This window comes from Malus domestica, chromosome 15 (assembly GCF_042453785.1).
Source record: "Malus domestica chromosome 15, GDT2T_hap1".
In the NCBI taxonomy this organism is placed as follows: domain Eukaryota; kingdom Viridiplantae; phylum Streptophyta; class Magnoliopsida; order Rosales; family Rosaceae; genus Malus; species Malus domestica.
In genome coordinates this window covers 6,312,336-6,325,036 of record NC_091675.1, presented here as the reverse complement: position 1 = coordinate 6,325,036, position 12,701 = coordinate 6,312,336, and the positions used below count along the sequence as shown (strand labels likewise).

General features: G+C 38.2%; 2 protein-coding genes across 2 annotated transcripts; one reads left to right on the top strand and one right to left on the bottom strand.

Annotated features, from left to right (window-relative positions):
• The first annotated feature begins 675 nt into the window (after positions 1 to 675).
• Positions 676 to 3,253, top strand: LOC103408030 (uncharacterized). The gene is made up of 7 exons (XM_008346900.4): positions 676 to 1,160; positions 1,415 to 1,453; positions 1,553 to 1,623; positions 2,034 to 2,098; positions 2,328 to 2,417; positions 2,491 to 2,583; positions 2,720 to 3,253. The coding sequence occupies exons 1-7, from the start codon at positions 796 to 798 to the stop codon at positions 3,149 to 3,151; spliced, it is 1,155 nt and encodes a 384-aa protein (XP_008345122.2). The 5' UTR covers positions 676 to 795; the 3' UTR covers positions 3,152 to 3,253.
• A 667-nt stretch (positions 3,254 to 3,920) lies between these two features.
• LOC103408031 (lachrymatory-factor synthase-like) lies at positions 3,921 to 4,424 on the bottom strand. Its single transcript, XM_008346901.3, has one exon. It carries the CDS (start codon positions 4,422 to 4,424, stop codon positions 3,921 to 3,923), a length of 504 nt encoding a protein of 167 aa, XP_008345123.1.
• Positions 4,425 to 12,701: the final 8,277 nt, after the last annotated feature.

Here is a 12,701-nt window from a genome sequence, read left to right as displayed (position 1 = left end):
TTTTTGTTTGAGGCTACTTTTAAAAGAGCTAAACAAATTTTGAGAAAAAAAAGTGCTTCTTGCCTTTGTTTAATTAAAAATCTTAAAAATACTTTTGAGTTACAAAACTGTTGTTAAAATTATAAATATAAACTTCACCATATTTTTACTAAATACACTAAAGTATAACAAAAAGGCTTATAAAGAAATTTTTTTAAGAACAATCTTAATCTTAAGAGGGTGTATTTAATAGAGGTTTTAAATTTTTTTAGAGAATTAAAAAAGAGAAGGGGTCGAGCCGAGCTGTGCATGGTTCGAGCCGAGCTGCTCAGCCAAAACCAACTTAACGTATATTATGGCGCGCACCTTTATCTCCCCAACGGCCTGCCCACAATTTAATACTTTGACGTAGACCGTACCATCAAACTCGATTTTCCCCTACACACCAAACTCCGCAACTTTTAAATCCCGACCGTCCACAGTCGAAATCACCACTCCCTCAACCCATCGATCCCGCCACGTCACCTAACCACACAGGAATTGGTCCTCCTTGTCCTCCACGCTTTCTCCCGGGACCATATTATTAACAAACCTCAAATCCCAACCGTCAACAACCGGGCACCACCAAATCAACGCCCAAGATTGACCGCTAAGATTCCGAACGACAAAACCGTTTATAAATCCCAATTAAACCGGCAAAATCATTTCCTTCCCACTTTCCATTTCATTTCCTTTTTTCCACCCTCTGTGTTTCTGCTCCCGAACCGGATTCCTCTCCCTCCCTCTCTCCCATTCTCCACCGTCGATTACCCGGCCATGTCGACGGCGGAGATGGAGCAGCTGACCTCCGGAGCCAGCAACCGCATAATCCCGATCCTCAAAACCCTAAGAGCCTCCCTCCTCTTCATCCACACCTTCTTCCTCTCCCTCATCCTCTTCTTCCTTCCTCGCCGTTGCCGCCGCGGAATCTCGGAGTCTCTGCTGGATGCTCCGTCGTCTAAGAAGCGAAAGTCGGCGTGGAGGAGAGAGGAGGAGGACACCTTCAGGCGCAGAGCATTGGCTGAGGGGTATCACACCGGCGACGGCCACTGCTGGTACCGCTCCGCCACGTTCTTGTTCTTTGGTGGTCGCAACAACGCCCTCTTCTGCCGGTCATGGTTTCCGGTCTCCGGCACTCCAAGGTATAATTCTTCATTGTCTGAATTTGTGTAATTTCATCGGTTTTTTTTACTTAATTTTATAATTTTCTGAATATCTGTGTTGTTAAATTGTATTTTTGTGCTGGATTCGGCGTAATTTAACAGAATAATTAGCTATAATCTTCTTGCATGTAATTTTAGAATTTGGGTTTCTTGCTGTTGCTTTTGTTCTGTCTTCTGCATAATCTTCACAAGTTCTGATTGTTTTTTGTTTTTTTATTTTTCTAAAACTTCAGGGGTATTTTGATCATCATACACGGGCTTAATGAGCACAGGTAAAATTTCAGGGGATTTTTTTCTTAATTTGATGGGTTTTTTTTTTAAAGTTAAATGTTGTTTTGATTGAAATTTTGTGCTTTGATATTTGTTTGCAGTGGAAGATATGCTGATTTTGCAAGGCAACTAACCTCATGCAACTTTGGGGTGTATGCAATGGACTGGATAGGTAGCTAAAGTTTTAAGATTTCTTGTCATTTTGGCTCCTTCGCTTTTATAGTTCAAAACGAATATTACTCACTACAATTTAAGGTCCGAAAGAGGTTTATGCCGAAGAGAGAAACAGAGAGTTAAAGAGAAAATTTGAGAACTTTGGGAATCTATTTCATGTTTTTGTAGAGTCCCTCTGAATCTTTTACTTTGCAAAGGAAGAGAGGATAATGGAGTCTCATGTTGATACTGAAATTCGGGCTCATTTGCATTATATATGTCTGGACCTTGTGGGGATTTATGGGAATATCTCATTTGCATTATGGTAGGTGTTTGTGATGGGAAATGCGGACCTGGCTACTCGATTCGGATGATTTCTGAAGTCGTTGGAGTTGCGTTTTTATTAATCTATTGTTCCCTTTGTGGTAGGTCATGGCGGCAGCGATGGATTGCATGGATACGTTCCTTCACTTGACTATGTTGTTGCTGACACTGTAAGTTCAGCAGCATTTTCTCCAATTGATTACAGATCCTGCATTTCCATTCAACCCAGCATGCTATCCCCTCATGTCGCTATTAGGATTTTCTGTATGAACAATTGAACATATCTTTTTCGACTATATAGGCGGGAGCTTAGTTTTGTTTCCTAATATTTTTTGGTTCCAAGTGTCTACTTTTAAATCCCCCTGCAATCTGAAGGTTTTGATCCTACTGTTTCAATAGGGTGCTTTCTTGGAGAAGATTAGGTTAGAGAACCCTGGAGTACCGTGCTTCCTCTTTGGTCACTCAACAGGAGGAGCTGTTGTCTTGAAGGTAAAAATCTGCTGAGCGTCCAACATAATTGGGTTTTAAGTTTATCATTAAAATTTGCTCAACATTTGTTTAGGCGGCAGCAGTCCCTCAAATTGAAGGAATGCTAGAGGGTATTGTACTGACATCACCAGCTTTGCGCGTTAAGCCAGCACATCCAATTGTTGGGGTATGTTCCTTACTGCTATGTTGAATGCCTCTGCCTTTAGGCGATTTTATCTCCCCCCAAGCTTGAAGCTGTGTTAAACACATAGTCGTTACATAGCTGCTTACATGTTACAAATCTACTCTCTGATGTGTTTCAGGCTGTGGCTCCAATTGTTTCTATGGTGGCTCCCAAGTTCCAGTTTAAAGGTGCAAACAAGAGGGGAATTCCAGTGTCGAGGGATCCTGCACAATTGTTGGCCAAGTACTCCGATCCCCTGGTCTATACAGGTCCAATCAGGGTCCGAACAGGCTATGAGATATTGCGGATCTCCTCTCACTTGACGCGGAACTTTAAGTTTGTGAATATCCCCTTCTTTGTTCTTCATGGAACTGCTGATAGAGTCACCGATCCACTAGCCTCCCAGGACCTCTACAATGAGGCGGCATCCGAGTTCAAAGATATAAAGCTCTATGACGGTTTCTTGCACGACCTTCTCTTTGAGCCGGAGCGTGTGGAGATTGCACAGGATATAATTGACTGGATGGATAAGAGATTGAGTGTTGGTGTCGAGGATGTTAATGGCCTGTAATTTAATTCACCTACCCTCTTTCCGAAAGAAAAAAAAAATCGGGAATTTACATGTAGCGAATCATCCTTTTTGAATCAGTTAGGCCATATATCCTTCCTATTATATACCTCTGGTTTTAGCTGTCAAAAGTTATTCACATTTAAGCTGTTTTCTTACGATCATTCTTCAACGCGGTGTCGTTTACTGTTGATCCTGCCGCGGTTATGAAGATGGTGATGGAGAGAGCATCAGAACAACTCACACACTGTAGAAATGTGAGGTGTTTACATTGGCCCAATGTAGTCAACTTCCTAAGTACATGGCACCATTGATTTCTAATGCGCACAAGGAATGATCTTATAAATCAATGTTCAACAACCCCACTTTCCCCTTGCACGTATTTTTGTTTAGATGGACTACATGATATGAATCATTCACGCTCACAAGTCATGATATATTGTTGTAGTTTGATGACTGATGCTAGCATAACTTGAGACGATATTGAGTGACCAATACATTGATCCCGAGATAATTTACACAGAGAAAGATGATAGGTAAACTATGAGGACATACCAAGTCATGGCCATCAAATGAGACCACGTCAAAGCACAGTTGAATACAAAGAGAAAGTCATTACAAATTACATAAAACAAAGGGAATTGTTATTAGCACTCCAAACTTCTTACAATTAAAATGAAAAATACACTTGTGTGGAGTATAGAATGAGATTTTTGGAGTGTTAATAACAATTCTCAAACACAAATACTAAAGTTGAAGGGTTGAGTACATATCAAGTAGTAGTAGCAGATAGAGAAGGATGCTCCATGATCGTCTTTCCTATCAATTGAACAGAAGAATCAAGGTAGGAAAGAAAATCATCCAGTCCCCACCCTTCGATCGGATCGCTAACAAACGACCACTCGATCCTGCACCCATCTCCGCTGTCCATCGCAACTAATTGCTTTGTTGCAACGTACGACTTAAACCCGAGATTGCTCTCCGTGACCTCGTAGCTCAAGCGCCGTTGGATCGGATCAATGGTCAACAACTTCTCTTCAGACCACTTGATGGTGGACTCATCATAATCAACAGGTGCACTTGCGCAGTACCGGAACAGATCCGGCTGGCCAGGGACGCCCTCCACTTGGCGACACGCGGAAACCGTGGGGAACCACTTGTGTAGGTTGCAGAAATTGGCCAGGGCCGGCCAGGCTCGTTCCGGCGACATGCGTTTTAGCTCGGCGGAGGCTTTGCCTTGCCATTTGGACTGCGTCTGATATTTTTCTTCTTCCATAAGAAAGAAACAGAGAGAATTCAAAAGGAGAAGGTGAAAAGATTGTTCGCTTTTATTAGTTCATATATATTTGTGGAAAGGTTAAAGAACGAGTCATGTGAGATTCTTTGTTTCCTCGTCAATTATTTCTTGACGGCCAAGTGCGGAGCTAATTTTGTCCGACGTGTTAATTAGATTTTTCTTATATAAAAAGGGGGATCTCTGGTGACTTCATGACAGGAATTTATTTTTTCGGGAGTTAAAAGAAGGCTCCTAGAGATTGTTAAGTTTCTTAGGGGGCGTTTGTTTGCCCTCATTAAGTGGGACTGGACTGGAGTAGATTAGAAATTAGGGCAGTCCGATGTTTGTTACACAACCGGACTAGCTTTAGTGGGATTACCCTTCACTCGCCTCGACTAAGGGGCTCGCTAGATCGTCTTAGCGAGACCCCCCGAGAACAACGGGATTGCTAGTCCCGTATCCTTCGTCTGCAAGTCGCGTCCCGCGAACCAACATGAGCACCATCATCACTTTTTCTCCAGTGACCAAACCAGAAACGGCTGTCGCTGATCTCCATCGTCCTGCAAACCTAGCACCCTTTTTGGCATTTCAGATGGTGATTTGGGGTCTTTCGCCATCTGGGTCGACCCAAACGACATCAAAGATGGATCTTTTGCTACCACCGCTCTGCTTTTCCCACTCCATCTCTTCCATCCTGGCTTCCCACAACCTGAAAACCTAGAAAATCGAACCCAGAAAACCCATAAAACCCAGAAGACCGAACCCAGAAAACTCAAAAAAAAATCTGTGAGATGAGCTTGAATCAACGATGGGAGTGATGTAGATCAAACCCAGAAAACATAAAAATTGTTGATCACAAACTTTACCTATCTTTCACCTTCGAGCCAATTGCACATGCACCCTACCCCAACTCCTTAATTTACACTCTATTTTTTGCTTTGTGGTTTGATTTTGAAGATATGCACAGTTGATTATAAATTGTGAGAGGGAGGGAAGAGGGTGAAAAGGTGGGGGAGAAGGAGCTGGACGGGAAACGGAAAGGGAAGAGATGGAGAAAATGAGGAGAGATAGTTTGACTAAAGAAAAAGGGAGAGACAGAGAGACTTACTGGAATCTTTTTTTTTTGTGTAACAAACATCATTCTAGTGTTCTTTGATTCCTTTAATTATTTTTTTATTTGCAGTTGCGGTTAACAATGGTGAGATTGATGACAATTCCAATACGGCAAGAAGAGAACAAAATTTTATATTTTTTATTTTTTTATTATTCTGGTATTTAGTCCGACATTGCACCAAACACTTTACTAAACTAGTCCAGCTTAGTCCCTGAAGCTAATCCAGTCCGAGACAGTCCGGTACAACAAACGCCCCCTTATTGGCTAAAATTGTGTGATTCACTAATGTCGCAATTCATGACGTTCCATGCGAAGTACAAACTTGAAATTTGTCTCCAACCATTGATTTACCCGTAATTGTTCGATATGTTAATTAGTTGAGTAATCACGAAAGGTTCTTAAACTATCGTCTACTACAACACTGTTTCGGGACAACACTAACATCAAACAGAGACGCCAAAATCATTGTGGGGAAAGGTATCCTCTACGGATCCCTTCCACTAAGTCTACAAATCTGGACCCATGAATTTTGATCTAATCGCTAAAATCATTATAACTTTTAAATGAGCCTCCTGTTTGTAGATGTTAGATCAAACTTCAAGAATTCGGATTGATTGACTTGATGGACTTGGTGGAAGGTATCCGAGAGGCTCCCTTTCCTGATTGTGGTGAGGCTGCTCTGTCAGATTGCAATGTTGCCTATTTTTTAATTGAATTGTTCTATTTGCTTTCAAAATTGTGTACCAGAAACAACTTCATGCATATTTTTTCTTTCAAAAACATTGGTCATAATCCCCAGAACTTGAGTATAATTGGACAGATTACCCAAGGGACGTGAATTCGTGCCTACCAGAGAACCTAGCGGTACTTTTTAAGCTTATAAACATTTTATTGATTAAATAGAAGAGAAATATCATCGATAAAAAATATAAGGGTAAAAGACTGTTTACTACCCTTATGTTTCGTAGTTTTCAACATTTAGTACATCAAGTTTTTTTCGTCCCAGAGTCATACCTCAAGTGTAAATTTTGGGACAATCTCATACATCCGTTAGTCAAACTATTAAGTCTGCCGTTAACAGTGACGTGGAGCCATGTGGACAATAACTGGGCACCACGTGTCATCCACGTGAAAATTTAAAAATAAAATAAAATATATATATATATTATAAAATAATAAATAAATAAATTTAAAAAAAAAACTTTTTTTTTTTTTCTTCTTCCCTCCTTCCTTTTCCTTCTTCTTCTTCTTCCTTCTTCTTCCTCTGAATCTAGGTAGCAGATTCGTTTTTTTTTTTTTTCTTTCTTTCTTTCTTTCTTTCTTCTTCCTCTTTCCTTCTCCTTCTTCTTCCTTCTTCATTCTCCTTCTTCTGAATCTGCCCTTTTTTTTTTCTTCTTCTTCTTCCTTCTTCTTTCTCCTTCTTCTTCTTCTTCTTCGAATCTGCCCAGTTTTTTTTTTCTTCTTCCTCCTTCCTTCTCCTTCTTCTTCTTCTTCTTCTTCCTTCTTCTTCCTCTTCTTCGAATCTGCCCAGTTTCTTTTTTTTTCTTCTTCCTCCTTCTTCCTTCTCCTTCTTCTTCTTCTTCTTCTTTTTCTTCTTCGAATCTGCCCAATTTTTTTCTTTTTTTTTTCTTCTTCCTCCTTCTTCATCCTCCTTCCTTCTCCTTCTTCCTTCTTCTTCCTTCTCCTTCTCCTTCTTCTTCTTCTTCCGAATTTGCCCAGATTCGGTTTTTTTTTTTTTTTTTTTAAATTTTATAATATATATATATTTTTTTTAAATTTCCACGTGGATGACACGGGGTGCCTAGTCATTGGCCACATGGCCGCCACGTCACAGTTAACGGCAGATTTAATAGTTTGACTAACGGATGTATGAGACTGTTCCAAAATTTACACTTTAGGTATGACTCTGGGACGAAAAAAATTGATGTACTAAATGTTGAAAACCACGAAACATGATGGTAGTAAACAGTCTTTTGCCCAAAATATAATTATATGATTACAAATGCAATAGAACAATTAATACAAAATATAATCCACACAACAACATCGAACCAAATAATAAGATACATTCACGAGGATAAAACTTTGCATCACTTTCTAATGGACTTGCAAAAGACGACGGTCCTTTGCCAAGAAGCGTTGCTATAAGACATCACGAAGATGTCCTCATAATCCTTTGCCCAAAGAACAAACAACAAACCACTAAAAAAAAAATGACAAAGCACAAAATAAACTCTTTAAGGTATGATTCCTCAACAACGAATCTATGCCTAAACCAACAAAAAAGATAAGCTCACAAGGCCTAAGCTTTACAAGACGGACCCAACACTATCAAGACAAACAAGATAATTGTTGTACCATCACCTGGAGTCTATGCAATGACAAGAAAACATGGTTGTGAATCCCTCAAACCGCAACAACGCCCCATGAGGGAAAGACAACACCACCTATTAATGATCTTGCAATCATCGGCAAAAACCTATTATGAGTAATCTGTAACAAGCGTCGAGTTTCCTCCGCATAATCCTTGACAAGCGCACAAACTACAAAATTACCACCTCAAATTTTAACAACAATTGTTGCTTTAAGATTTAGAGTTAAGCAGTAAGTCATAACTGTTGCAAAAGTTCTAGTCCTTAAATGAAGAGAGTGACCACAACCAAAATCACAAAAACTTTCCTTGACAAAACGAGAGAGTGATCCTACTAAAAACAGACGACGGTCGTACCCAGTGCACAAGGCTCCCGCTTTACGCAAGGTCTGGGAGAGGTGAATGTCGGCTAGCCTTACCCCCATTTATGGAGAGGCTGCTCCCCATCATCATAAACCGTCAATTAAGTGGAGGAGCTCCCCATCATCATAAACCGTCAAGATCCTCCAATCGTGTATATTTATCATACATCATGTGATCAGTTTTCGTCAGACACTGTTTATATTTAATTTTAAATAAAAAAAATTACAATGATTTTTTAACGCATGATATACGATAAACGGATACGATTGGAGGATACCTGGAATCCTCACAAAGAGAATCCTCATTCACCTTAGATTAATGGTTTACATTGTCAATATGGATATATATAGGCAGTTTTATGACACTACATTTTTATATAAATTTCGACACAAATTTTTGTGAGACTCACATCGTACTGGATTTTAATGATTTGAATTGGTGGTGGATCTTAAAGGTATTGTAGGGTTCTTCGAAGAAACCCTCAACACTTAATCCAATAGTCATCTAATTTCAGATTTGATGATTTTTAGTAGACATAATCTTTGAATGAAAATTAAAAAATTAGACAATTAAGATAGTTAAAATACATTACTAAGCAAGTCCTACAAAAACATGTGCTAAAAATTATTTAAAAATATTGTGTCACGAATTTGTCCCTTATAATTCATTTTATGTTTCAACTTGCCCAAAAATACATAAACAAGTGACTGCTCAGAGGTGGGTTTTGTCGGGGTGTGTTTTTGTTATAGTAAAACCCCCCATTATAATCTCATAATCCAATCACGTGTCTTCTAGGTCCCTCTCTGATATTTCCCAAACAAAGTGTTTAAAATTTGAAAATTCCAAAACCCATTTCTAGTCCACAGTCTTAGTCGACAGGAAGCTAAAATTGATCATAAATCGCAATGTGTTCTCCTAGCCTTTAAATAACATTTTAATTCTTCTAATAATTAGAATTCGGTTGTAGCCCAGAAAATTTGATTGAGCTTTGTTTCACACCCGGGTTTGAATCCCGGTAGTGGAAAATTTTATTGTTTATTAATTCTAATTTTTTATAACTTCCGCATGTAATACAGCATAATACAATAATGTTAAATTAATTTACCTTTTTAGTGTAGTGTCATACAATATAATACAATAACATCAATTTAATTTTACTCTTTTTATCACTTTCGTATAGTGTCATACAATATAATATAATAACGTCAATTTAATTTTACTTTTTTTTTAATTTTCGAATAATGTGCCAATGTGGTACAATATAATACAATAACATCAATTTAATTTTACCTTTTTTATAACTTTCATATAGCATGATACAACTACAATAATGTCAACGTAACTTTTTCTTTTTCTTTTTATAACTTCCTTATAGTGTGATATGTCATAATACAATAACGCCAACTTATTACTTTGTATAACTTCCTATAGTGTGATACAATAATATCAACTTGCATGAAGACCAATTCAACATTCACCTAGAGGTAGAAGATAGAAGATCATTTTCCATATTCTTCGCTAAACAGCTTGAAGATCTTCATATTTCCATCCCTGAACCAGATCACTAACGAATGACCATTCGATTATGCACCCGGTTCTGCCATCTTCATCGTTGATTGGGACTAATTGCACGGTTGCAACGTACGACTTGAACCCGAAGTTGTTTTCAGTTATCTCATAGCTTAAACAATGGTTAATTGGATCAATCATGAGGAGCTTTTCTTTGGCCCACTTGATGGTCGTCCCGTCGTCCCGTCGTCCGGATATGGGAGAGGAGCGGCTCAGTACCGGGTCACACCTGGCTGGCTGGGGACTCCGTCAACTAGGTAACATGCGTCAAGGACTGGCAACCATTTGTGAAAGTTACAAAAATCAGCCCAGAGAGGCCAAACTTGTTCTGCTGCATGGCCCTTGAGCTCTCTAGAGGTTTTGCCTTCCCATTTTAATGGTGACTGGTTTTCTCCCATGACAAATAAACAAAGAGATTAAGAACAATTAGTTGTGAGAAACATGGATGAATGGATGCCTTTATATACATGCTAGGGTTGGCCAACGAAAGTGATGTAGGAACTGCTCAGTTGGTCGCAAATCTTTTTTATTTATTTATTTTTGTTTTACATATATATTGGTCGGTGCCTTATTCCGTTAGTCGGAATTTTTTAAGCCCCTAATAATTCACATGGCTTATATTTCTTATATTAATTTTCTGGTTCTATAACACCTTCCCTAGTGAGTCCAAAGTTTTGAGTTTGATTTTGCTTCTAATAATACGCGTCACTACAAAAATGTTGTTATAAACTCAAGCCCAAAACAATTTAATTATCTATACATACATATATATATATATATATATATGGAAATAATACATAAAATACTGTGCAAAGGCTTGTAGTTTAGTTAATTAATATTATTTAGCTCAAATTAGAGGTCCTAAGTTCGGTTGGAAAATAGGATCTACATCGGCATGGCCGTCTTTTATATTTTGGGGACCCTATGCGAATTTTAATAAAAAGACCCTCCTGATAAAAGAAAAATAATTTTTTGACATATTTATACATAATTCAACAATCAATATTCATGCATGAAAAATGGAGCAGAACTGAAAGATAGATACATATTTGACAAAAAAAAAAGAAGACAAATACATAAACATGCTTGTGTTCATGAAAGAAAGTAATACACAAGTTAGTTTTTTTATTACTAAAGAGAAGTGGAGGAAAGTAGTATATAAGTTTTTATTGCCAGAGAAAAGTGAAAAATTGATATATTAAGTATAAACTCCACTTACTAAATTGTAATATAGAGAAAATCATATGATGTGTTTTCTTTTGCAATCACAAACTTTTCTATTAGATTATACTCATGTGTAATATATAGGAGGATAAAATTTTTTGGGGCCCCTAGAAATTCGGGGCCTTGTACCATCACACTTTTTGCACACTCTCAACGCCCCCTTTGTACATCGGGCAAGTGACTAAATAAATAGAAAATTATAGTTAGGAGATTCAACTCATAATATATCACCGAAACTTTTGGTGATAAAATCCAACACCTAATAATATGTGAATTATTTTGAAACAATATCAGTGAAATCAGTCATGGATCATATTGGGCTTTTAAAAGTTATGACCTTCCTTTCTTTGAGAGTATTTTTGTTTTTTTTCTTTTAATCATAATTTGCATCAATTATCTTATTAGTTTAAAAAGTCTTCAAGCATCCCATTCCACTGTACCACAATAAAACTCGATTGAGCTATACCAGGTTTGAGTCCCGGCAACGGAAAACAGTTTTTGTTTATTTATTATTTATTTAAAAGGCAAACGGTTTTATGATTTTATTGAGATCGGTAAATCAAGGGGACTCTCCGGAGAACCGTATATGAAAATTTCATGTGTTAAATAAGCTTTGTAGTTCTCCTATCAGTAACAGATTCTGTTGTAGTAGTGGATTTAGCATACTCATTCGGGTTCAACATCGGGCAGCATCAACTTTTGTTCTTTATATTTTGAGAGAAATGTTTAGGAGATTCAATCAAAAGTGGGACTCTCCGTTTCCTTATGTGTTTTTTGTACAATTCTTCGTATCAATATTATAAAATATAGTGTAAAAAACATGAGATGGTGGAAATCCAGAAATAATCTCATCTCTTTTTTGTAATTGTTTTACATTTTATGACTTCTATATAATGATATAATTACAGAATATAATCACATTAAGCTAAAAATCCCAATTAGCAAAACAAAACACAACTAAAATATTAATTATTAATATTTGTAGCTCTGAATTTTCAAATACAAAGTGCACCTTCCATTCTCTTGGACATTTTCTGCCATCCCACCTCATATTTTTTCAACAAATCATCAAAAACCCACTCTTTCAGGATCAACGGTCACGGACCCATCTCGACCGTCTATATCTCCATGCGGAACAATCCTGACCGTGGATACATACGACGTGAACCCAATGTTATTTTCCACGATCTCGTAAGCTCGGACTATGGTCAGCATCGTCAACGGCTACCAATCGTTCCTTGGACCAGCTGAAGGACTTCTCACCGGAATTGGATCCTCCGAGGCAACCCCTTGGGATCCTCCTAACCGGTTTTAGTAGACTGTTGGATTTTTATCCAACGGCTACAAGCAGGAGACCCTCTAAAAGTTATAATAATTGTAGCCGTTGGATAAAAATCTAATTGCCCACTAACCCCAGTCAGGAGGATCTGAGGGTTTGCCTCGGAGAGGATCCATTTCCCTTCTCACCAACCTTGAATAGGATTGAAGACCAAGAGCAGTATCTGATGCAGTCGGCTTCACCGTTGGTCCCGTGGATCCCGTAGCAAATGGCTAGGGTTGGAAAGTGGAAAACACTTGTGGAAATTAAAGAAGTCTTTGAAGAGAGGCCATATTTGGTCCCCTGTGGACCTTTTTA

Excerpts from the sequence above, each read along its gene's own strand:
- LOC103408030 (XM_008346900.4), top strand. The coding sequence starts at position 796 with ATGTCGACGGCGGAGATGGAGCAGCTGACCTCCGGAGCCAGCAACCGC. Across the intron at positions 1,161-1,414 it reads CCGGTCTCCGGCACTCCAAG|GGGTATTTTGATCATCATAC; the intron begins GTATAATTCTTC and ends CTAAAACTTCAG. Across the intron at positions 1,454-1,552 it reads CACGGGCTTAATGAGCACAG|TGGAAGATATGCTGATTTTG; the intron begins GTAAAATTTCAG and ends ATTTGTTTGCAG.
- LOC103408031 (XM_008346901.3), bottom strand. The coding sequence starts at position 4,424 with ATGGAAGAAGAAAAATATCAGACGCAGTCCAAATGGCAAGGCAAAGCC.